This window comes from Rhinatrema bivittatum, chromosome 17, assembly GCF_901001135.1.
Source record: "Rhinatrema bivittatum chromosome 17, aRhiBiv1.1, whole genome shotgun sequence".
Classification (NCBI taxonomy): Eukaryota; Metazoa; Chordata; class Amphibia; order Gymnophiona; family Rhinatrematidae; genus Rhinatrema; species Rhinatrema bivittatum.
Window position 1 is genome coordinate 32,092,818 of NC_042631.1, and position 26,248 is coordinate 32,119,065.

The 26,248-nt window shown below is 42.6% G+C and overlaps 2 protein-coding genes across 3 annotated transcripts in view; one reads left to right on the plus strand and one right to left on the minus strand.

Moving 5' to 3' along the window:
- The window catches only part of TMEM216 (transmembrane protein 216), a 59,235-nt gene extending 53,725 nt beyond the window's left edge, over positions 1 to 5,510 (plus strand). For both annotated transcript variants that reach the window (XM_029583205.1, XM_029583203.1), the window contains one exon: positions 5,072 to 5,510. In XM_029583205.1, coding sequence (XP_029439065.1) covers positions 5,072 to 5,138 — 67 coding nt within the window. In that variant the 3' untranslated portion in view covers positions 5,139 to 5,510. The remainder of the gene's footprint in view (positions 1 to 5,071) is intronic.
- LOC115079545 overlaps positions 1 to 26,248 on the minus strand; it is a 67,784-nt gene that overhangs the window by 29,125 nt on the left and 12,411 nt on the right. Inside the window, exons 4-9 of the mRNA XM_029583187.1 lie at positions 25,950 to 26,013; positions 22,066 to 22,133; positions 21,863 to 21,959; positions 21,300 to 21,415; positions 20,602 to 20,756; positions 7,883 to 8,000 (exon numbers count right to left, since the gene is read on the minus strand). Coding sequence (XP_029439047.1) covers positions 7,883 to 8,000; positions 20,602 to 20,756; positions 21,300 to 21,415; positions 21,863 to 21,959; positions 22,066 to 22,133; positions 25,950 to 26,013 — 618 coding nt within the window. The remainder of the gene's footprint in view (positions 1 to 7,882; positions 8,001 to 20,601; positions 20,757 to 21,299; positions 21,416 to 21,862; positions 21,960 to 22,065; positions 22,134 to 25,949; positions 26,014 to 26,248) is intronic.

The following is a 26,248-nucleotide window of genomic DNA, read 5'->3' on the forward strand; positions in this document are numbered from 1 at the left end:
GAACAAACAGCCGCACAACTGGGTGACATCATTCCACTGTGCCAATGTGGAAAAAAACTCTCTCCCAACTCCAAAAGACCGAGAAGTCTTTCTGAGCATGTGCGGAAGCTCCCACGCTGCTGCCACTGTGTGAACCATTTCAGAATTATTTTTTTGTCCACTGAAGCGTACTAATGGAAAACAGTTTTGCTGTTCTCTTTCACTGTTGCTATGAATTTTAACAATTTTTTTTGTTTAGTTTTTCTAGGGGTTTTTTTGGGGTTTTTTTTTTTTAATATATATTTCGTCTGCTGATTTCTTGAACCAGAAAAAAAGCAGGATTATAAGCTTTTGGTTTTTCACTCATGCATGTTGGCAAAATTGCCAAAATCAGGGAAAACTCTTTTTAAATTCTGTGCCAAATGTAGGTACAAGATGAGTAGCCAAGACTTACATGATCTATGTCTAAAGTGTTTCAGTCGTTCACACAACTCCTCCATGTATGGCCCTTAAGGGAAGAAGTTGCCATGAGCAGTTAAGTTTAGAAGCATGAAATTGATGTACGATATGTCTTCCCTTTCAGCTAAGAAAGGATCCTCCTAAAAAAAAAAAAAAAAAACCCAGAACCTCATATATAGAAGAGGAGTAGAGATTCTAATTTTTCACGTGTAGATGCAAAAAAGAAGGAATATGGTAGTTTGGTGCCATCCAGTAAGATGCACTGTGCTGCAGCTTCAATACATACTCCATCAGCGTCAACTGCTAGGAAACATCATGGCAAAGATTCGGTGCAAGGATTGCTGATGCTGAAAATTTCAGCGAATAAGTCTTCGGCACCAGACTGTCGTGGAATCCTTCCTTGGACCCATATACATTGGCACCAAAAGGGGCACTTTCAGCACTGAAGCTCTCGGTACATCACAGCATCAACTCCACAACAACTTTAACAAGTTCACCAAATGCCTAGCAGTGGCAGCAGCATTTCTCAGGAAACACAAATTACTAAGTCTTTCCTTATGTTGATGACTGGCTAATATCAAGCGGATCTTAAGAACATAAGAAATTGCCATGCTGGGTCAGACCAAGGGTCCATCAAGCCCAGCATCCTGTTTCCAACAGAGGCCAAACCAGGCCACAAGAACCTGGCAATTACCCAAACACTAAGAAGATCCCATGCTACTGATGCAATTAATAGCAGTGGCTATTCCCTAAGTAAAATTGATTAATCTTACATATAATACATAAAATTGATTATCTTACATATAATCCAAGAGCAACGTGTATTTTGTCATCAGCGTTCTAAAACTACTTGGATTTATAGTCAATATGGAAAAATCTCATCACAATCCCACTCACTGCTTAGACTTCATATGAACCCAGACAAACTAAAATTTAGGAAAGACCTTTCTTCCAGACTAGACAATGTGCAATATAAGCAAGGTAGTCCAATTTGTTTCAAGTCGTCCATCAGTAAAAGTGATATTATTCATGAGGATACTGGGCAACATGGCAGCCACAATCCATGTAATTCCACTGGCAAGGTGACACATGAGAAGGGCACAATGGCATCTGAAGTCTCACTGGAATCAACTACTGCATCTGTTGTCCTGAAGGATTCCAGTTTCTCCACATCTTACAATATCCCTGAGGTGGTGGGCAAAACCAGTGAATCTTCTTTGCAGGCAATCGTTTTACCCTCTAGCCATTCATTATGTAATAACTGTGGATGCATCTCCTAGGTGACGTTTGTTCTCAGAGCACCTGGCCAACACAAGAAGATTGCAGTGGACAAGAAATACTGCATTTCAAAATGGCTGCCAATCCCACTGAAACGGACTCCTAAACTGAGGTAAATTCAAATAAATTGTCCCAGCAATCAAGGGCTATAACTAAGGGCTCATCAACATTATAGTCATCAGTGCTGGCTAAATCAGTATTGTTTGAGTTGGCCCTCCTGGGAGATTTAGCCTGCTCATATAAACTGAACGGATTAGGCCAGCAATACTGCTAAAACATTGGCTCCCACAAGCTGAACAGCATGGCCGTGTTCACTGCGATTGTTTAAAAAAAAACAGTATAGAAGGACAATGATTAGAGAGGATCTCAAACAGTCTGAAATTGCATTCCTTCCCCTCCCCCCCAAAATTACCTCTTTCCAGTGAATTAAGTCAGCAATGAAAACTGTCCAGCGCATTGTTAAAAAAAAGTTTAACTTTAAGAGGACAAAATGTATGTGGGGGGGAGGGGGGAGAGGAAGGAGAGAGGGAGAATTTTTTTTTCTTCACAGATGATCCTTCAAAGATATAAAAAGATACCTCACCCTCTGAATTCTACCAAAAACCTCTGGGGCTGGGAGTCTGCTGGAAGGGCTCACTGAGCTGGTAACAAAAGCCAGCAACCTGGTCCACAGAGCGATAAGAAAAGGCTCTAAATACCCACCCAGGAAGAGAATAAACCCAAACCTGGGAGACAAATATCCTGCCATCTGCTGGAGACAGAGAATGCTGGCTTATGCTGGAGCTGCACCGTGGTAGCAACCAGTAATGAGGCTACAGAAAAAGGTGTGTCCTCTCTCGGCATTTGCTACTTGTTGGCATAAACCCACACATCTGGGCTGGTGTAGCAGGATGACAAGGAGTACAAATGTTTCTAGACAGACTTCCATGAATACAACTTTCTGAGAAAGACAGGCAAACTCTGGATAAACCGCTTACAGTAGGCAAAGCTCTAGAAGCCATCATATCCATGAAGACAGGTAAGTCTCCGGGGATCGATTCATAAGTCTGGTATACATTGAAGAAAGACTTTCTAGCTCCCGAGCCATGGCTTCCCAAACTTTTAGCATTGAAAATGTTCACATGACCCCAGAGGATGACCAAAACAAATTAGCAGGGGGGGTAGACTTTCCTGTTAATATTGGTAAACACTGATATGGCCTTTTTAGCCAAAATAATTTTTCAGCTCATACTTCTATCCTGAGGCAACAGTCTTACCTATCCTCAATATTCTCCAGCTATAAGTAGCGTGATTGTATAACAAGAGACTATTAAGGTTAGTTTATTTGTTCTCTAGTAGCAAAGTTCGTTCTGATCCCTGATGTTATCTTAGACTACAATTTGCAATTTCTCTCTATCACTGAAACACGGATGAAGGCTGGTGATCGATTTTTTCATTGAGCAAGCTTGTCTGCTTAATTTCTCCTTTTGTCAGAAAAATGAAAAGGGGGAGAGGAAGCTATTACATTTAATGAGAATTTATAATGTCAGGGAAGCGGGTTGAGAGCTCTCTTATACTGAACCTCTCCTCATTAGAACCGACCTCCTTTTGGCTTTTAATTGTGTACAATCCTCCAGATAGACCTTCTTGAATTTATTTCTGAATGTACAGCAAAATTTTATCTTCTAATTGTTGTTGCAGACTTTCCTGTACGTGTTGAAAACCCAATTTATGGAGCCGATACAAACTTTTTGGAAGTGTTAAAAAAAAATATCGAGATTTTATCCAGCATGTGAAAACATCTACTCATGCAGCTAGACATACGTTTGATTTAAGTTTGCCCCTGCTTCAAATGAAATCTTACAATGTACTGTTTCCTATTTCCTGGTCTTTTCTGTTCGTTGCCATAAGGTTAGAAGACAAAAAAAAATTTAAAAATCCAGTTCAGCACTTTTATCGAAATGTAAGAAATTTCGAGATAGAAGAACTGGCAGTGGAAGTGCAACATTTCCCCCTGGATTTTAGTGCCCTTTCTCCTGTCTCCCAGGTACAGAATTGGGACGCTATTTTAAACTCGGCTCTAGATAAAGTTGCCCTGCTAGGGCTTAGATTGTTATAAAGACAAATGTGTCATTGTGAGAGAAGGAAAAGAACAAATCAAACAAAACTTTTTATGTAAATCTGCTATTGACCACTGTAAATACGAGATAAAAAAAAAAGCAAAAACTGCCATTATCACTAAACAATTAAGGCTGTAGATAATCATGCTGGAAAACTTTTTAAAACTGTAACTCAGTTATCTGGTCTTAAATCTATAGTTCCCATTGATTCACTACCTTTGACTGCAGAGGATTTTGTGAATTACTTCAAAAACAAAATTGATAGCATCCAATCAGATTGACTAATACCACTTTGGGTTCTGAAAGGAATAAGGCTATTAATGTGGAAGAGCTCTATGTGAGAGAGGAGGTTGAGGATCCTGAATCTATTTCTAGAGGAACAATTTGTTGTGTTAAGAGTCAATGGAAAGCCCTTAAAATCCTGTGGTTAAATTAGGTGTGGAAAAGCTCGTTTGTTCTATGAATAATTCTACATCTGAATTGGATCCACTCTTCACTTATCTCGTATGAGCACCAGAAATCTTCCTTTCTGATTGGTTAACCAGTTTGATCATTACATGGCTAAGAGAAGACATGGTCTCCGATTCTCTAAAAGCTTAATTCATCCAGTTTTTTTAAAAAAAGAATCAATTAAACCCAGAAGATGTAAAGCACCATTGCTCTATGTTTAATCATTCATTCCTAATGAATTCTTGTAGAAAGTGATGGCTGACTCAACTATCAGATTAAGCAGAAAAGGTTAATGCTCATCCCAGGCAGTCGGGATTTAGGAAGAAACATAATACAGAAGCTAGCCTGCTTACCTTGACCAATGAAGTAAGATTAAGCCTGGATAAAGGGAAGAATGTTTTAATGATATCTATTGATATGAGTGCAGCATTTGACTTAAAATGACCATGAATTACTAATATATACTGGCTAGAAAAGCAGGGTATTTCAGGGGTGGTTTTTAGTTGGTTTAAGTCATTCTTTACCAATAGATTTTTTTTTTTAAGTTAAATGAAATGAACAAGTCTCAAATTTAAAGAATATGACTTGTGGTGTCCCTTAAGGTCTTTCTTTCCCCTATCTGTTTCAATTTATTTCTAGCCCCATTGGCTACCTTGATTCAGGGGTATGGTTTTAGTAGTTACTTTTATACTGACGACATTCAAGTCACAGCTTTGTTCCAGGATCCAGTAAGTCAGATTTCTAATCTAAGTCGGTTCTTTATGTATTACATATGACTCATAGATTGAAACCTTTTTTTTTTTCAGGAAAATCAGATCTTACTACAATTTCCAGTTTTCTCTCGGACGGACTACTCTAATTTCCTCCATTTGAGAATAACAGAAACCACCATGAGAAGATTGCAATTTCTACAAGATACAGCTGCTTGGGTTATTTTTGGTGTATCAGAGAACGTCATTGGCTCCCGTAGGAGCTAGGATTGTTTTTAAACTCCTTTGTTTAAAATATAGAACATTGAACAAAGGAGTGTCTTTCTATTTGAACCTTCTAATAGTTCTTTATCAGCCAAGCAGATTACGGAGTTCTTCACAGTTAGCGTTACTAATACTGCCAGCTTCTAGAGAAATTTGTTTAAAAGCAGGTCTTCCCAAACCTGTCCTGGGGACCCTACTGCCAGTTGGGTTTAGAGGATCTCCACAATGAATATGCATGAGATAAATTTGCCTATACCAAGTCTCCATGATATGCAAATGTATACCATGCATATTCATTGTGGATATCTTGAAAACCCGACTGGCTGTGGGGTCCCCCAGGACAGGTTTGGGAAGCCCTGGTTTAGAGCATACTAGAACGACTTCCTTGCTGTGGATTTGGAATTCTCTGTCTTTAGATTTGCGCAGGGAAACTACCTTAAGTTTAGGAAATTGATAAAAGTCTGGTTCTTCTCCAAGGTGTTGGATGACTAATTTTTATGTTCTTATGAACTAGGAATATTTATTTATCAATTTTTATGTTATTTTTATTGTTGACTGGCCATTGGAAGTGGACATTTTTAGGGTTTTTAGTATGGTAATCTGTTGAATTTTCTTTTACTATGTTTTTATTATGATTTATTCCGAGTGAGACCTCAGATAACATCCCAGAAAACGTTTCAAAAATGGATGCTTGAGGTAAAATGCTGGCTGTCTGCTAACAGCCTGGTGTTAAACATTTCTAAAACCAGACTACTTTTGGTGAGTAAAAACTGGGCAATGTAATCAACCGTAATACAGCATGAAGGCGTGTCCATACCCATTTTAATTGAAATAAAAAGTCTGGGGATGTTCCTGGACTCCACCTTACTATGAAGTCAATATCAAGCATCTGGCTAAAGCTGCATTCTATAAATTGAAATTTTTGATTCCACAAGATGTTTCGCACACTCTTCAGGCTTTTGTTGTGGGGCATTTAGATTATTGTAGTATTGCTTCTGGGTTTAGCTAAAAGAGACCATATCAGCCCAACTCTACAGGGCTTACATTGGCTGCCAATAAAATTTAGGATGAGATTTCGCCTAGTTACCACTTTTAAAGTGTTTCATGCTGACACCCCTTGCGAGCTTCAAAATAAATTACAATGGTATTCTCCAGCTAGAGCACTGCGCTCAGAAAATCAGGGTTTGTTATGTATACCTGCTGTTAAAGATTGTAAGCATCAACAAACAAGAGCCAGAGCCAACATTATGGAATGCTCTCCCTTTGAGATTAAGGAAAGAGACTGTTAATAAAATGTTTAGGAAGTGCACTAAGACATTGCTTTTCTAAGCGGCATTTGGAGGTGCCAAGCGGCATTTAGAGTGATGAATTTTTAATTTTGCTTTCACTTTATGTTTTAATAGTTTTAGTTTTTAGCTGGTTTTACAGTACTGTTATTTTACAATTTTATATATGTTATCTGTGTAAACTGCTCTGAATGCTTTGTTTGTATGGAAATTTGCAAGCTACATGATTTTTAAATAAATGTTTATTATGCTTTATATGTATTATTCATTATTTTAATGTAAACTATTTTGATTGTTTCAGAAAATCAATCTATTAAATAAAATTGCCATTCTTTTTTGTTGTTCCGTGCTGCCAGGACAATTGAAGTGGCATCAAAGGCATCAACAGTGCAATGGATTAAGGCGCTGACAGGCTTATAAAGTAAGGGTTTGCCATTGCCCAAGGGGTTGAGGGCACATACTAGCAGGCTTCATTGTGATGAAGCTCTGTTTGGTTTATTTTATGGAAATTTGCAGAGCAGCTATGTGAGCTTCCTTACATTCCTCTGCAAAGAATTATCGAGTAGATGTCTGAGTCAGAAAAGAGGCAGCTTTTGGCTATGGTATCTTGAGAATTAACTGGCAGTGTCCCACCCAGATGAGGGCGAGTATGGATAATTCCCATACATTTGGATTGGTTTGGCTGGATGAAGAGGAAGGAGAAATTTAATCTTACATGATAATTTCCTTTCCTTGAGCCCAGCCAGAACAATCCAAGACCTTCTCAAATTGTCAGAAATGTTCATATTTCGAATACAAGTATTAACAGCCATTACTGAGATCTGCTTTGCAGAATCTGTAGCGTGTTAGAACTGGACCAATTGTGGCCCTCTACTTCTTGTTTCCACAAGTTGGTTTCCCCAGTTTTGAAAGATAGGAGTCATTGTTCTCTCTTGGAAGCCCTTTGGTTTGGAGGGGTGAAGGGAATGATTACAATTGTTAGCTTGTTATATTAAATACTGACAGGCTGAAGGCAGCATGGGACTCTATAAAGGATGATGTCAGTAAACTTGTTCTCTGTCTATATCTGCTGGTAGGGGAGCATAAATCCTTGCACCTGGACTGATCTGGCTGGAATCAAGGTCGTGAATATGAAACAGAAGTATTTGTTTAGAATTTCTGCTGTTTCTGGTCCCCCTCCACATTTCTCTTTTTCTCCTCTGCCTTCTTCCTTTCATTTGCATACTTGAAAAAAGTCTCATCATGTAATATTAGTTGGCAATTGCTGCAGCTTGGCTGTTTTGAAGCCAGTGGAACCAGAAGGTCATCTTGGCCCTTATGTAATTAAAAAAAACCAAAAACCCAAGCATGTCCTTACCCTGAAAGACCTGCCGCAGCTTCTGCTTCTGAGAGGGCCTCTCTGTTGGGGGTGTGAGAACGTTTTCTTAGGACTCCAGTAAGGGACTTATTCAAAATATTGACTGAGCGAGTTGGACCTAAACAAAGATGAGAGGCCGAGATCAACAAGGATTCTATCCTGCCAGTCCGCAAAGGGAGAACTTCTACAGTATGTCTGAACAGCCTTTCTATTTAGATCTAAATTCATGTAACTAAAGTCTGATCCTCCAGAGCCAAAACTGTCATCATTTCCTCAACAAGTATCCACCTATTAGGCCACATACACTGAAATCAGATTCACTGAAGCAGGAGTAAACAAACCAAGACCAACCAGGACCATACTATTTAGAAATGATCAACCAGGGTCAGACTCACCAAAGTCCTACTGAGACAAGACTCATCAGACTCATAAAACCAAGACACACTGGTTTCCAATCTACCACAATATGATGTATCTGGTCTAGATCTATTGGGAATGTTGTGTTTCTGGGAACAGATTTTACTTAGTGCATTTTAATGGGACCTTAAGTTGTTTAGTTTGAGTACTATTTACTTGCATTTTGCTTATGAGAACATAAGACAGTAAGATATGCCATACTGGGTCAGACCCAGGGTCCAACAAACTCAGCATCCTGTTTTCAACAGTTGCCAATCCAAGTCACAAGTAGCTGGTGAGTACTCAAACATTAAATACATCTCAAGCTACTATTACTTATTAATTAATAACGGTTTATTGATTTTTCCTCTAGGACCTTATCCAGACCTTTCTTAAACCCAGTTACACTAACTGCTGTAACCACATCCTCTGGCAATAAATTCCAGAGTTTAGCTATGTGCTGAGTGAAAAAGAATTTTTTTTTAAATTTGTTTTAAATGAGCTATTTGCTAACTTTATGGAGTGCCCCCTAGTCCTTCTATTATCTGAGAGAGTAAATAACCGATTTATATTTACCTGTTCAAGTCCTTTCATGATTTTGTAGACCTCTATATCATATCCCCCCTCAGCCGTCTCCTCTCCAAGCTGAACAGCCCTAACCTCTTTAGGCTTTATATACCCCTTATCTTTTTGGTTGCCCTTCTCTGCACTTTCTCCAATGCAACTATATCTTTTTTGAGATGCGGCGACCAGAATTCACATAGTATTCCAGGTGGGGTCTCACCATGGAGCGATACAGAGGCATTATGACATTTTCCGTTTTATTAACCATTCCCTTCCTAATAATTCCTAACATTCTGTTTGCTTTTTTGACTGCTGCAGCACACTGAGCTGACGATTTTAAAGTATTATCCACTATGATACCTAGATCTTTTTCCTGGGTGGTAACTCCTAATATGGAACCTAACATCGTGTAACTACAGCAAGGGTTATTTTTCCTTATATGCATCACCTTGCACTTATCCACATTAAATTTCATCTGCCATTTTGATGCCCAGTTTTCCAGTCTCACAAGGTCTTCCTGCAATTTATCACAATCTGCTTGTGATTTAACTACTCTGAATAATTTTGTGTTATCTGCAAATTTGATTATCTCACTCGTCGTATTCTTTGAAAGGCCCCTTAAAATGCAGCAAATAGGTATGACAGCACCTTTTATGGGTATTGGCACATATCTCAGAAACAGAGATATGTTCCAGAGAAAGACGGCGGTTAAGAGATGAAGAGAATCCTGTAATTGACTCTCCAGCCCCTGAAGCAGACACTACAAGTTGAAACACTGCTAGTGTCGGGCGGGCACGAGCTACAACTATAGTCAAGAAATTCTTGCTAGGAACAACTGTTATGGTTCTGGGGTGTGAACCCTTGGTTCAGCGAAGAATGAATATTCAGTCGCTGATTGGCGAAACCTCGACTAGGACTATCTTGAAGGTCTGGATGAAGACCCCTCCAGCAGGATGAGGTATAAAGCTGAGCTGGCGCCTCCAGCAGGTCGTGGGAAGTAAAGCTGAGCTGGCGCCTCCAGCAGGTCGTGGACTCAAAGGTGAATGTCCTCAGCAGGTCGGAGAAGGTAGAGCTGAGCTGGCGCCTCCAGCAGGTCGTGGACTCAAAGGTGAATGTCCTCAGCAGGTCGGAGAAAGTGAAGTTGGGCTGGCGCCTCCAGCAGGTCGTGGATTCAAAGGTAGAATAGTTCAGGCAATGAGAGTTTAAAGGAAGTTCCAGAGCCAGTCCGGGGATCGGAAGCCAAAGTGTACCTCGCAGCCAGTCCAAAAGATCAGATGCCAAAGAGTACGCCAACGCCAGTCCAGAGGTCAGAAGCCAGAGAAGATGCCGCAGCCAGTCCAGGGGTCAGATGCCAGAGAATACGCCAAAGCCGATCCAGAAATCAGGAACCAGAGAATACGTCACAGCCAGTCCAGGGTTCAGGAGCCAGAGAGAAGACACCGCCAGTCAGAAGTCACAACCGAAGATCAGGAATCACAACAGGAACAAGCCAGGAGCCAAGATGAAGTCAAGGCAAGGTCTGAAGTGCAGGGCCTGCCTTAAATAGCTCCTTCCAGCTGGCACACCAGGGGAGAGCCAATCCCGCTGCAGGAGGCATCCAGCAGCCAATCAGAGGCAACGATGTTGGTCCCTGAAGGGAGGCGGAGCCAGCAACCCGGAAGAGGAGCCGAAACGCCGCGGCCATGTTGTGCTGCGGTCCGCGGCCCCGGACCCACGATTCAGCACCTCATCAGGGCAACTGCGGCTGTCTGCCGCGCTGGTAAGTGACGCCCCTCGGGCGCGTCGCGTCGCGAGCGCGGCTCCTAACAGTACCCCCTCCTTTAGGCCTCCCTCTAGAAGGCTTGGGCTTCTCGGGATGACGAACATGAAAGGTCCGGAGAAGATCTTTATCCAAGATATTGGTAGCAGGTTCCCAAGAATTCTCTTCTGGGCCGAAACCCTCCCAGGCAAGAAGGTACTCCCATTTACGGCCTCGTTTGCGCACATCCAGGACTTCTTGAACCCGATAAATGGTATCCTCGTCAGCCTGTACCAACGGAGAAACAGGTGTCTTACGAGAGGGCCAAGTGAGAAGAACGGGCTTCAAAAGGGATACATGAAAGGAATTATGAATACGTAGTGTGGAAGGCAGTCGTAATTGATAAGTCACTGGACCCACTTGTCTAATCACTGGAAAGGGCCCAATGTATCGAGGAGCCAATCTCATGGAGGGAACCCGTAAACGAATGTGTCTGGTACTTAGCCACACTTTGTCTCCCGGAAGGAATCGTGGTGCTGGCCGTCGGTGCCGATCCGCAAATTTCTTGGAAGTGGCAGCTGCTCTTCTTAACATTCGGCGCGTATGGATCCATAGTTGTTTGAAATGTAGAGCCGTTACCTGGGCCGCTGGAGAGGTAACTGGCAAGGGTAAGGGTACCGGTGGAGCGGGTTGCAGTCCATAAACGATAGTAAAAGGAGAAGCCCCCGTAGACGTGCAAGTGTGAAAATTGTGAGAGAACTCGGCCCAGGGCAGCAGGGCCGACCAGTCGTCTTGTTGAGAATTAACATAAGTTCGTAGAAATTGCTTCAAGGACCGGTTGGTCCGTTCGGACTGCCCGTTGGCCTGGGGGTGGAACGCCGTGGTGAAATCTAGAGCAATGTGGAATGTAGTACAAAGACTCCGCCAGTACCTTGCAGTGAACTGAGATCCACGGTCAGAGGTAATGTGCTGTGGAATGCCATGGAGACGAAAAATGTGTAACATGAAGAGTTGAGCCAGACGTGGAGCAGATGGAAGAGCAGGTAGAGGTGTAAAATGAGCCATCTTCGAGAAGCGGTCTATCACAACCCAAATGACCGTATGACCTTCAGAAGGCGGCAGATCAACAATAAAGTCCGTGGAGATATGAGACCAAGGTTTGGCAGGTACCGGAAGAGGTTGTAATAGCCCCCAAGACCGTCCAGTAGGATCCTTGTGTTGAGCGCACGTAGGACAAGAACTTACGTAGGCGCGAACGTCCTTACGCATTCCAGGCCACCAATAGTGATGCTGCAGGAGGGCAAGCGTACGTCTCTGCCCTGAATGCCCAGCTACCTGGGAATCATGGCCCCATTTCAGTACCCTGTTGCGAAGTCTTCGAGGTACCACTGTTTTGCCAACAGGAACCGTGAAGGACGCAGAGAGAATAATACGAGCAGGATCGATGATGTTTTGAATGGGCTCTAAGATGTCTTCGCTGACAAAAGAGCGCGATAACGCGTCTGCTTTAATGTTTTTGCTGGCGGGTCGATATCGGATCTCAAAATCAAAACGGGTAAAAAAAAGTGCCCAGCGGGCTTGACGTGGATTGAGCCGTTGAGCCTGCTGTAAATAGATAAGGTTTTTGTGGTCAGTAAAAACCGTGATCGTATGTGGAGACCCCTCCAGCCATTGGCGCCATTCCTCGAAAGCAAGTTTAATGGCGAGCAACTCTTGGTCGCCTATAGAGTAATTGCGCTCAGCGGGTGAAAATTTCTTAGAAAAGTAAGAGCAGGGATGAGACTTGCCAGAGACAGAAATTTGGCTCAAGACCGCACCTACTCCTACAGTGGACGCATCAACTTCGACAGTGAAGGGACGTCTGGGATCTGGGTGATGCAGGCACGGTTGTCGTAAAAAGGAGTCTTTAAGAGTTTGGAATGCCTCAATAGCGTCCACAGGCCAGGATTGAACATTAGCGCCAGTACGGGTGAGTGCAGTAAGCGGTGCCGCGAGCTTGGAAAAATCCTTGATGAAACTGCGGTAATAGTTGGCGAATCCAAGGAACCGCTGCAGTGCGCGGAGACCAGTTGGTTGAGGCCAATGCTGTATACAACGTAATTTGGCCGGATCCATCTGAAATCCTCGGTGAGAGATGATATACCCTAAAAAGGGAACAGAATCAGTCTCGAAAACACATTTTTCTAATTTAGCATATAAATGATTCTCCCGCAGGCGTTGCAAAATCAGTAGAACATGTTGACGGTGAGCTGGCAAATCGTTGGAAAAAATTAAGATATCATCCAAATAAACCACCACACAGACGTAAAGTAGATCCCTGAAGATTTCGTTGATGAAGTTTTGGAAGACGGCAGGAGCATTAGTTAAGCCAAACGGCATAACTAAATATTCATAGTGTCCGTCCCTGGTGTTAAAAGCCGTCTTCCACTCGTCACCCTCACGAATCCGAACTAGATTATAGGCGCCACGTAAGTCGAGTTTAGAAAAAATTCGGGCTCCTTGCAACCGGTCAAATAACTCAGTGATGAGGGGTAAGGGGTATCTGTCCTTGATGGTTATAGCATTGAGCCCTCTAAAATCAATGCAAGGTCGTAACGTCCCATCTTTTTTTTTGACAAAAAAAAATCCAGCTCCCGCCGGGGAGGTAGATCTTCTTATAAATCCTTTCTGCAGGTTATCCTGAATGTATTCGGACATGGCTAGAGTCTCTGAAATGGATAAGGGATACGTTCTCCCTCGAGGTGGTGTGGATCCCGGAATCAAATTGATAGCACAATCGAACTCCCTGTGAGGAGGCAAGATATCTGCAGCCTCTTTGGAGAATACATCCGCAAATTGTTCATATTGAGAGGGTAAATTCCCTAGGTCAGAGGTACAAATGAAACTCTGTGTGCTTGACGTAGTGTTAAAACATACTCCCAGACAATTAGATCCCCACTGCTTCAGTTTTAGAGTAGTCCAATCAAATTGGGGATTATGACGCTGTAGCCACGGAATGCCCAGAACCACGGGATGAATGGCTTTTTTGAGTACATAAAACGTAATTTGCTCCCGGTGATCTGGTGCGATGAGACAATCCAGAGGTTCCGTCTGATGAGTAATGGTCCCGGGTAAAGGATCCCCGTGGATAGATGAGACTACTAAAGGTGTAGGACAGAGTTGAGTAGGAATTTGTAATTGTTCGATTAATTCTTGCAAGATAAATTCTCCACCGGCACCGGAGTCCACTAGGGCCAAGGTGGTAAACGCATGTCCTTTGACGGTGAGGGTGACAGGTAGCGTCAGTGGGGGAGCTGGAGAAGTAAGACCTAGGGTTACTCCCCCCATGGACCCTAGGCTTTGGAGTTTCCCGGTCGGATAGGACAGCCTGCAATCCGATGACCGGAACCTCCACAATATAAACAAAGTCCTTCTCTACGTCGTCTCTGACGCTCAGCTGGAGACAGAGGTCCTCTGCCAAGTTGCATGGGTTCTTCAGTAACGGTTGCGCTAGAATGTGCTTCTCGAGTATTCATGGAAGGCGGAGTTTGAGAGTAGGAATTGGACGGGCGTCGTCTAATTCCCAGGCCCTCCCGAACTCTTTCCTGAATTCGCCGATCGATTCTGGTGGCTAATTCAATAAGTGAATTTAAGGAGGCAGGAAGTTCCCTGGCTGCTAGTTCATCCTTGATTTTAGAAGAGAGGCCCTCTAAATAAATTGTTCGGAGGGTGGCCTCCTCCCACTGAAGCTCTGTTGCCAGTGTTCGGAATTCAATATTGTAGTCCATGAGAGCGCGCCCTCCTTGCTGAAGGTGCAGGATGGTGGATCCGGCTGCTGCTTTTTTTCCTGGCTCTTCAAATACCAAACGGAACAACTCTGTAAAGCGAGGGAAGTCCTGTAGAACTGGATCAGCACTCTGCCACAGGGCCGAACCCCATGCGAGGGCTTTACCATCCAATAGCGATAATATGTAGGTAGTTCTGGTAACATCGTCCGGGAAGAGAGCGGATTGTAGATGAAAATGCATATTGCATTGGTCCAGAAATCCCAAAGATAAGCGTGGGTCTCCAGCATACCGAGGTGGGACCGGTAAAGGTACTACCGGACGAGGAAGTCCTTGCAGTGTAGATGGAGCAGGAGCAGTTGGTGGCCTGACTGCGGGTGGAGCAACTTGCGTGGCGACCATAGCGTCTAGACGGGCATTCAATCGTTCGATGGAGGCGGCCATGGCTTCTAACATATTCTGTTGTTCGACTACCCTCTGTGCCAGGCCGGGAATTGCTCGTAGTGCCGAGGTCTCTGCCGGGTCCATGGCCTTGACTTACTGTTATGGTTCTGGGGTGTGAACCCTTGGTTCAGCGAAGAATGAATATTCAGTCGCTGATTGGCGAAACCTCGACTAGGACTATCTTGAAGGTCTGGATGAAGACCCCTCCAGCAGGATGAGGTATAAAGCTGAGCTGGCGCCTCCAGCAGGTCGTGGGAAGTAAAGCTGAGCTGGCGCCTCCAGCAGGTCGTGGACTCAAAGGTGAATGTCCTCAGCAGGTCGGAGAAGGTAGAGCTGAGCTGGCGCCTCCAGCAGGTCGTGGACTCAAAGGTGAATGTCCTCAGCAGGTCGGAGAAAGTGAAGTTGGGCTGGCGCCTCCAGCAGGTCGTGGATTCAAAGGTAGAATAGTTCAGGCAATGAGAGTTTAAAGGAAGTTCCAGAGCCAGTCCGGGGATCGGAAGCCAAAGTGTACCTCGCAGCCAGTCCAAAAGATCAGATGCCAAAGAGTACGCCAACGCCAGTCCAGAGGTCAGAAGCCAGAGAAGATGCCGCAGCCAGTCCAGGGGTCAGATGCCAGAGAATACGCCAAAGCCGATCCAGAAATCAGGAACCAGAGAATACGTCACAGCCAGTCCAGGGTTCAGGAGCCAGAGAGAAGACACCGCCAGTCAGAAGTCACAACCGAAGATCAGGAATCACAACAGGAACAAGCCAGGAGCCAAGATGAAGTCAAGGCAAGGTCTGAAGTGCAGGGCCTGCCTTAAATAGCTCCTTCCAGCTGGCACACCAGGGGAGAGCCAATCCCGCTGCAGGAGGCATCCAGCAGCCAATCAGAGGCAACGATGTTGGTCCCTGAAGGGAGGCGGAGCCAGCAACCCGGAAGAGGAGCCGAAACGCCGCGGCCATGTTGTGCTGCGGTCCGCGGCCCCGGACCCACGATTCAGCACCTCATCAGGGCAACTGCGGCTGTCTGCCGCGCTGGTAAGTGACGCCCCTCGGGCGCGTCGCGTCGCGAGCGCGGCTCCTAACAACAACAATCGTGTATAGTGTTAAATAAGATAAGTTTGACGATTTTTCTTGACTTAAAGAGTTAAGCCAGCTCACATTGGGGGAGTTGTGGCATTTCAAAAATTGACCAACCCACAGTTATTATGAAAGATTTTATTTGCATAAAAAAATATTAAAAAATAGGAAATTATTATATTAAAAATTCACAGCTGTATATTCAGCAAAAATAGGTACTAGTGTACAGTCTGAGTTATAACCTAAAAGGTGGTTATTACCCATAAAAGCAGTACCGGAGACCAGAGTTTGGAAGCTAATTTTTGATTCCCCGTTTGGTTGTTTGTTGACGTATCTCAGAAGGCCAAATTAAATAAGTGTAACCCCAATTCAGAGTGTGGCTGAATTCTGATGGGGCCATAAATAGTTCCGGGACTAAGTCCCAATATTACAATCACCAGTTCTTTTGCCCCGAGGTGTGGGTTCTTGATCTCTGGGTGGAAGGATGTCCTTCTAGGCCCAAGGCATGTATGCTGCTAGCAGCTCTTTGGGATAGGTACACTGAAAATAACAGGCTGGACTCACTGGTGGGGTGTTCTAAATTAAACGTTTACTTTGATTTAGTTCAGAATAATCAAGTTGCATAAACAAAGTGGTTTCCAGTTACATCCTGATTTAAACTGTTCTCTTGGAGTACAGGTTTAGTCTCTCTCTCTCTCTGTGAAAGTGTCCCTCAGTGCTGGGTCCTGAGAATGGCTTACCCTCCAGGGAGTGGAAAGAGAAGTGCCTCAGGTGGGGTGAGGGTATCCTAAACATGGAGGGATTCCCTTCCACACAGTACCTGATCTTCAAAAAAACTGCCAGTGTCCTGGGTCCCAGGATGAAGACCCCTTTGAGAGTCTCTAGTTGTCACAACTCTCTTCTCCCTTCTTCTGCTCTTCTCTCCATAGAAACATAGAAATGACAGCAGAAGACGACCAAATGGCCCATCCAGTCTGCCCAGCAAGCTTTCACTCTTATTTTTCTCATGCTTATCTGTTACTCTTGGCTCTTATTGGTAACGTTTTGGTGTGGAAATCCGAAAGAAATGTATTCGATGGGGGTTGAAGGGCTGATGTGCATGGAGCAGGAGAGAGACCTTGGGGTGATAGTGTCTACCAATCTGAAGTTGGCGAAACAATGTGACAAGGCGATAGCTAAAGCCAGAAGAACGCTGGGCTGCATAGAGAGAGGAATATCGAGTAAGAAAAGGGAAGTGATTATCCCCTTGTACACGTCCTTGGTGAGGCCTCACCTGAAGTACTGTGCTCAATTCTGGAGATCGTATCTCTGAAGGGACAGACACAGGATGGAGGTGGTCCAGAGAAGGGCGACCAAAAATGTGGATGGTTTTCATCGTATGACTTATGAGGAGAGATTGATGAATCTAAATATGTACACCCTGGAAGAAAGGAGGAGCAGGGGTGATATGATAGAGACTTTCAGATACTTGAAAGGTTTTAATGATCCAAAGTCAACGACAAATCTTTTCCGTCAGAAAAAAATCAGCAGAACCAGGGGTCACGATTTAAAACTCCAAGGAGGAAGACTCAGAACCAATGTCAGGAAGTATTTCTTCATGGAGAGTGTGATGGATGCCTGGAACGCCCTTCTGGAGGAAGTGGTGAAAACCAAAACTGTGAAGGATTTAAAAGGGGCGTGGGATAAGCACTGTGGATCCATAAAGTCTAGAGGATGTGAATGAAGAGAAGAGTCATAGGAGGGCTTGCGGGAATGACAGCTACTACCTGGTGATTAATACCCTTATTCAATAAGCATACATGTTAATGCGACTCCAACATTGCTCTATGCTTCAACGGCAAGAGGAAATGTGGAAAAAAGGATTTGCATTCACAAAAAAGCGGGGGAGTAGCTTGCTTGTTGCGGCGGTTACTACCCCAAACCAAATAAGCCTGATACTTCACTTTCAATGCATATCCAGCGTAGCTCTCTGCTTCAGCGACAGGGGGGAATGAAGATAGAGGATTTACATTCAGACAATGGACTGAATTGCATAGTCTGGGTAAACAAATAAGCGTAGGTGTAGCTTGCTTGTTACGGCGGTTACTACCCTGAATCAATTAAGCCTCATACTTCACTTTCAATGCATATCCAGCGTAGCTCTCTGCTTCAATGGCAGGGGGAATGAAGATAGAGGATTTACATTCAGACAACAACCAACAAGGACTGAATTGCACAGGCTGGGTAAACAAATAAGTGTGGGAGTAGCTTGCTTATTCCGGCGGTTACTACCCCTAACCAATTAAGCTTGATTCTTCACTTAGATGCAGCTCCAGCACTGCTCTCTACATCAATGGTGGGGGTGGAAGATAACTAGAACCACAAAGTTACTAAAAAGAGCCAAGAGTAACAGATAAGTATAAGAAAAAAATAAGTGTGGAAGCTTGCTGGGCAGACTGGATGGGCCCTTTGGTCTTCTTCTGCTGACATTTCTATGTTTCTATCTGCACACTTCTGGTCACTGTCTTCCCCTCCTGAACTGGATGAAAGGATGAAGAGGACCCTCCTGGGTCTTCCTAGGCAGAGGAAACAACCTCCCAGGACAGATACAGGTCTTGAAAGGCAAAAAAACTCCCAAAAAACCTCATAAAACTCTTCCCTTCCAAACACTCGCTTCCAGACAAGAGCACTGTCACCCCCAGGTTCTAAGCTGGAGGTCCAAAAATGGGAGGAACAAAAAAAAACAAACCAACACTTCTTAACCTTTCAACTGCAACACTACTCCTTCTACTCCCTTCCTTATCCACACAGGAGCTCACCATTCCAGACAGCCTCAGGGGAGGTGCTGTTATGAATGGTGCATCCTAACCCCAGGATTGGATTAGGGCTCTCTACACAAGAATCGGAAGCAAGCCTGGGAGTTCACTAAAAGGTGTAAAGTACCCAGTGTAAATGCTCGATAAAGTTCTAGGACCTCATCCTGGAAGCCTGGATAAAAGGTAAATGACATCACAGCGATGACCAGCATGGCTGTGTTTAAGGAAGGTATAAGAACATAAGAACATGTCATACTGGGTCAGAACAAGGGTCCATCAAGCCCAGCATCCTGTTTCCAACAGTGGCTAATCCAGGCCACAAGAACCTGGCAAGTACCCAAAAACTAAGTCTATTCCATATATAAGTCTATACCCCTATATTCCATATATAAGTCTATACCATATATAAGTCTATACCCCTACTACCCCTAACTAATCAAGCTTGATATTTCACTTGGTTGCAGCTCCATCACTGCTCTCTACAAATGTGAAGCTTGCTGGGCAGACTGGATGGGCCGTTTGGTCTTCTTCTGCCGTCATTTCTATGTTTCTATATGTTTCTATGTTACCATTGGTAGTAATAGCAGTGGCTATTTTCTAAGTCAACTCAATTAATAGCAGGTAATGGACTTCTCCTCCAAGAATTTATCCAATCCTTTTTTAAACACAGCTATACTAACTGCACTAACCACATCCTCTGGCAACAAATTCCAGAGTTTAATTGTGCGTTGAGTGAAAAAGAACTTTCTCCGATTAGTTTTAAATGTGCCACATGCTAACTTCATGGAGTGCCCCCTAGTCTTTCTATTATCCGAAAGAGTAAATAACCGATTCACATCTACCCGTTCTAGACCTCTCATGATTTTAAACACCTCTATCATATCCCCCCTCAGCCGTCTGTTCTCCAAGCTGAAAAGTCCTAACCTCTTTAGTCTTTCCTCATAGGGGAGTTGTTCCATTCCCCTTATCATTTTGGTAGCCCTTCTCTGCACCTTCTCCATCGCAACTATATCTTTTTTGAGATGCGGCGACCAGAATTGTACACAGTATTCAAGGTGCGGTCTCACCATGGAACGATACAGAGGCATTATGACATTTTCCGTTTTATTCACCAATCCCTTTCTAATAATTCCCAACATTCTGTTTGCTTTTTTGACTGCCGCAGCACACTGAACCGACGATTTCAATGTGTTATCCACTATGACGCCTAGATCTCTTTCTTGTGTTGTAGCACCTAATATGGAACCTAACATTGTGTAATTATAGCATGGGTTATTTTTCCCTATATGCATCACCTTGCACTTATGCACATTAAATTTCATCTGTCATTTTGATGCCCAATTTTCCAGTCTCACAAGGTCTTCCTGCAATTTATCACAATCTGCTTGAGATTTAACTACTCTGAACAATTTTGCATCATCTGCAAATTTGATTATCTCACTCATCGTATTTCTTTCCAGATCATTTATAAATATATTGAAAAGTAAGGGTCCCAATACAGATCCCTGAGGCACTCCACTGCCCACTCCCTTCCACTGAGAAAATTGTCCATTTAATCCTACTCTCTGTTTCCTGTCTTTTAGCAAATTTGTAATCCATGAAAGGACATCGCCACCTATCCCATGACTTTTTACTTTTCCTAGAAGCCTCTCATGAGGAACTTTGTCAAACACCTTCTGAAAATCCAAGTATACTACATCTACCGGTTCACCTTTATCCACGTGTTTATTAACTCCTTCAAAAAAGTGAAGCAGATTTGTGAGGCAAGACTTGCCTTGGGTAAAGCCATGCTGAATTTGTTCCATTAAAACATGTCTTTCTATATGTTCTGTGATTTTGATGTTTAGTTTAGTATAACTTTATTTAATCAACCTCTTTCACAATGAGGACATCTAGATGAGAAGGAACATTAACTGCCATCAAATTGTCTGAAGTAAGCGGTTTCTGTTGTCTTACCTTTCTCCTGAGTGGGCTTTTCAGGCTGCAGAGAATGCTGTGGGTTATATGTTGTGATTAATTTAATCTGTTGTCGCTTTTCCTTGAAAGTAAGAAGACACAAAAGACCTTTCCCAGAAACTCCCTGGAGTCCAGATACAGATGCACAAAGATACCTGTAATGATAAACCAAAGTAAAAATGGACAGCCAGAAAAAAAGTGGCTCATAAATACGTCACTACCATCATCATCATGCTCATCAACAGTTTCATGAGAATGATAACCCAAGGACAACCCTTTCCCTCAATATTAGACCAAGAAAAAGAGAATCAAATCACCCAGGGGAGAGAAAGGATCTTGTATGAAATTCACAATTATCAGCAATTTGAGGAAAAGACAAGAGAGACCAAGAGAAGCAATGCCTCTGCATTCCTGTCTTATCATATGCAAATGGAGAGAAAGAGAGAATTTGCCAGAGTGCCTGGAGGACTAAGACTCTTTATTAATTCAAAGCACTCAGGGGGAGCAAGAACCTCTAAATATTCCTTAGTCTCATCATGGAGTCAAAAAGGAACATAGCAGCCCTATCAGTCAAAACACAAATTAACCTCACCTTCATGACCAAGGAAGGAACCACCTCAGAAGACAGGCAAGAAGCCTTTCACTTGAACACAAATCCTCGTTTGATATGTTCACTATTTAACCTTTTGCAGTCTTACCTCTGAGTTACTGACTCCCCTGTCCAGGTTTCTTGATCTTGTGTCTGCTTGTCTGTCTGCACACCAGTCTCTGTTGTCTCTATGAAGAGGGAAGCACCATCAGCCTGTGCTGGAAACTATCAGTGGGTAGAAAGAGGGCACAGATAGAGAGAAAGAAATAGACTGAAAATGATTTTCTGTTCAACAGAGGCCTTTTTTGTTCTTAGGCAGACTTGGAACTTTGAAGTCGAATACTCAGCTCTGAGAAGGGAACGTATCCTGAGGGCAGGTATGCGACATGACCAAACATTTCATCAATGGCATGCTGAACAAAGCCAAATTAACTCTGCCCAGTTCCTCTCTCCTTCCATGCCCCTTTGCAAACATGCAAGTATAAACCGCACTGGCCCTCTCTCTGTGGTAGATCAGACTTCTGCAGTGAGCTCAGCACCTGTCATATCTTCTGCCACCTCCAAAATCAATGGTGCAGATTCGAACAGAAAGGCCATCATCGGTGAATGTCTGTGTCTGCACAATCAAAGCCCAACTAGACCCAGACTTAGTCTGCAGTATCTGGGGCTCACCTCTTCAACAGACATCTTTTCTTCTTCATCTTCCTCAGTTCCTCCAGCTGCGTCATACAGTGGCTCAGAGCTCTCCATCCAGGGCCCAAGACTATCTCTGTGGAAGCAAAGACAGTGAGGGCTTTTGTACTGGGAAATCACTTGGTCACTCGCAACCCCGCTCAGCAAGAGGTGGAGTTGCTCCATGTACAGCAGCTCCTTACCCAGAGACTGTTTTCCTCCTCAGAGATTCTACGCGGTACTTCCAGCGTCTGCCCACGCTTTGCGTGCTCTGAGGACACAGGAAGAAATACATCAATACTAGTAGCAGGAGAAGGTTGCATCTTCAAACAGGGCCTTTAGGTTGAAAGATGTCTCTGTTTTTGAATGATAATCATGGTTTTTTGGCCAAAACAAATGACCATCTTCATCTCTGTCCATCTGCAAAGCTTTTCCAGTTTAATACATTGCAATGTGGGGATAACAATAACTTTGGATGTATCTAAATACTTTTCACCAAAACAGGGACCTAAATTGCTTTGCAATTTAATATTCCAGAAAAAGGCATGTTGCCACTTATTAGTTGCTTAGCCCAACTACATATATCTGGCGCTTGGATTGCGTAAAACTTCCACAGAAGAGGAAGAAGAAAGAACAATGCAATTATTATTAGCTTTAATTAATTTTAGATTTGCAATTCTGCTCAAAACTCCAGGATATGCTGCCAGCCCTGGTCTAAACTGAGTAAATATGACAAGATATCATGAAATATGTCATCCATACATCTATCAAAACACAGCTCCCCAGTGTATGTGTATATATCTAATCACTATCACTGGTAATTATTTGTGCATTTAGAGATTCCAAAGTAATGAATAAAAAATGTTTTCAATACTATTTTCACCTCCAAAAAAACAATATCTTTTCTCTTTACAAATGGCAAACCTTAGTATTAAAAAAAATTTAAAAAATTAGATAAATCACATATTTCTAAATGTTTAATTATCTTTTTTTAACTCTCTAATATACATATAAAACTCAATTTGAAAGGGAAAACCTCAGACCGCCATTGTGGAAAACTTCAACTTCCATAGTGTTTTTTTTTAGTTTCAAGCCTGCAGGCAGGCTCCCATCAGAGGAAAAAGCCCTTTCATGTAATAGTATAATTCCAAAAAGACTTTTTTTTGTCAAGCTCACCATGTGTAAGGACTTTTTCATTACACTGTTCAGATGAAATACAAAGGTGCCTCTACAGTGCTTATTGTCTCTTATATGTCATAATGTTAAATAAAGCAGCCTCATAATAGCCGAATTGGCCACGTGGCTCTTCCGACAAGCCTACCCAGATTACTCTTCACCCTTCCCCCCTCCTCCCCCACCAGCCCCTACTTAAATTGAACCCATATGTACATAGACTCCTGTAAGTAACTTGCTTAAGCCTTAATATATAGTCCTGTAAATAGACCGTTACAGTTTTAATGCTTTACCTTCAATGCCTTCTGCTCTATGTATATTCCTCCCTGTTTCCCCCTCCCTGTTGATTGTAATTTCAGCCTTTAAGTTACAATGTGAACCGGTATGATGTATGCTTACTAATACCGGTATATAAAAGTTTCAAATAAATAAATAAATAAATAAATAAATGTTTCACAAATTCCTCTGTGTCAGGACTATAATATGAAATTTTCTGCGACCTTTGGCTGAGGAGGTGAAGAAAGAAGCAGATGGAGGTCGCAGAAAATCTCATAATATAGTCCTGACGCAGAGGAATTTGTGAAACATGGCCATGTCGGCTATTATTGGACAAGATAAGTACTATTGAGGCTGCTTTAACATAAAAGAGACAATAAGCACTGTAGAGGCACCTTCGTATTTCATCTGAACAGTGTAATGAAAAAGTCCTTACACATGGTGAGCTTGACAAAAAAAAAGTCTTTTTGGAATTATACTATTACATGAAAGGGCTTTTTCCTCTGATGGGAGCCTGCCTGTGGGCTTGAGGTTTTTCCTTTCAAATTGAGTTTTATATGTATATTAGAGAGTTAAAGAAAAATAATTAAACATTTAGAAATAAAAAAATTAGGGAATCTAAGATGGCCGCCGTCTGATGCGGAAGGTGAAGTCGCTCTCTCCTGATTTCTTGGAAAGAAATTTCTTTAACCATGCCGCATTCTAAACGAAAGGCTAAACTCAGAGAGATTACCGCCACATCATCGCCGGTTGCTGAGAATGGCCAGACAAGGATTGAGATGTTCTTCGCCACCGCGGTAGCAAGAGAAATGCCGGTGGAGGGGGCCGCTGCAGAAGCTGACTTAGGGCGGATTTCGGCACTGCTGGGCCAACGAGATCACGCTCAGTCCCGGCGCTCCGATTACCCCCCCATATCCTCTACCACCCGACGCTGCGGCAACTGGGGTAAGTCCTCAAAGATTATATTCTTCACTTTCTGGGACTGAAATCGATTTGAACATTGAAAAAATGAGTGACTTACCCAAGAGCAGCGTGGAAATGGAAATAAAATCTTTAGAGGAGGTGGTGAAAGGGAACGCAGCAGGAAGGGAGAAGCAGGCCCAGAAGTTAATGCTGGAAAAGTTTATACCAACGGAGAAGCCAAAGGTTATAACGATGGACTCCTTGTGGCAAATTATGAAAGGCCTGGAAAATGCTATATTGAATTTAACAGTGATAACAATGGAATCAAACAAAAAGTTTCAAAATATAGAGAAAGAAATTGATATTCAAACAACTAAGATGCACCAGTTGGAAAATCGTGTAGAAAAGGTGGAGACTGTTCAGACTGAGATTTTAAGGGTTGAAAATATCAACTTGAAAAAAATGGAAAATATTGAAAACCAGACAAAGTTCTTGAATCTACGTATACTGAACTTTCCCTTTATCAGGGAGATATCAGCGTATGAAATGTTCAAAGATTATATGCTAAAAATATTGAAAATACCATTGGAAGGACTCCCAGTAATTTCCAGAATTTACTATTTACCAGAAAAAGGGGGAAGCCGTAAAGAAAATCTGGACCAAGTGCAAGAGAATCAAGTAAATCAAGAGAATCAAGAAAAGGAACTTAATTTGACTCAAATACTAGAATTGTCCATGGATTCTGAAGTTAAGAATAGGATGACATTATTTCTATCGTGTACTTTTCCTACTGATAGAGATATGATTATGAAGAGATTTATGCGTAATCGCTCAGAGTTATACTATGGAAATAAGATCTGGATATTTCCAGATATTTCTCGCATAACACAAGAAAGGCGAAAGAAGTTTCTGTCCTTAAGGCCAGGAGTAATTGCGAGGGGTGCTAGTTTTAGCCTGAGGTACCCAAGTAAATGTATCATTAAACATCAGGATGCAAAGTATGTTTTTATAGAACCAACTCAATTGCAGAAATTTCTAGAGCCTGCAAACCCGTAAACACCTGTTGTGTAAAATCAGAGTTTAATAATGATTTTTTGCTACACTCATGCGACGAACCTTAATGCTTATTATATTGTTTCTTGTATTGCCGCCTATATAAGATTCCCCCAAGGATTACTTGGAACAGTAGATAGCTTTAATGACTCTGTATAAATGGTTTATTTGTTGGAAATTGTTTATTGGTTCTACACACTGTATGATATTTACTCTGGTGTAAGTATTGAAAAATGAATAAAAAAAAAAAAAAAGAAATAAAAAAATTAAAAATAGATACATTTCATGTTAATTTCAAGGTTTGCCTTTTTTGAAAGAGAAAAGATTTTTTTTTTGGAGCTGAAAATTGTATTGAAAAAAATGTTTTTTTAATTATTTGGTGATCTCTAACTGCACAAATAATTACAGTGTGTAGTGATGGCTGAATCCATATATCTACTAAATACAAGCAATTATTAGTAAAATATTATTGAATCACTTGCCCACTGTGCTGGGATGACATAACATTAACAAACGAGAACAACTTGACTAGAGAACCTTGATTACAAAAGAAGGATGATAGCGAGGACCTCTTATTGGCAAAGAGCAGAAGTGTCCTGTGTCCTGGGGAAATGCCAGACAGAGACAGTGCTCTTCACTCTGCTACAGACTGTTCCTGGCTGGTCCCAAGAGTGGCACTTACCATCAATCTCACAAACAATTTCTCCCCAATTTCCAATTCTCTGGAGCTGAGCAACATGTTGGAACTGAAAATCAGAAATACAACCTCCGTTATTACAGGAAACTTTTCCCAGTCTGAAAGGCTCCGAGACCAAGAGCCTACTGGCATAAAACACAAACAGAAATCCAAATCACTTCCAGATACCGGGAAGCAGTCGGTGTTGTGTATGTGGGTCAAAGTTTCTAGTGACCTATTATTGCTAAGGCCAGATACCACTACTCCATCCTCACCCTCCTTAACTTATTTGCTGCTTTTGGTAC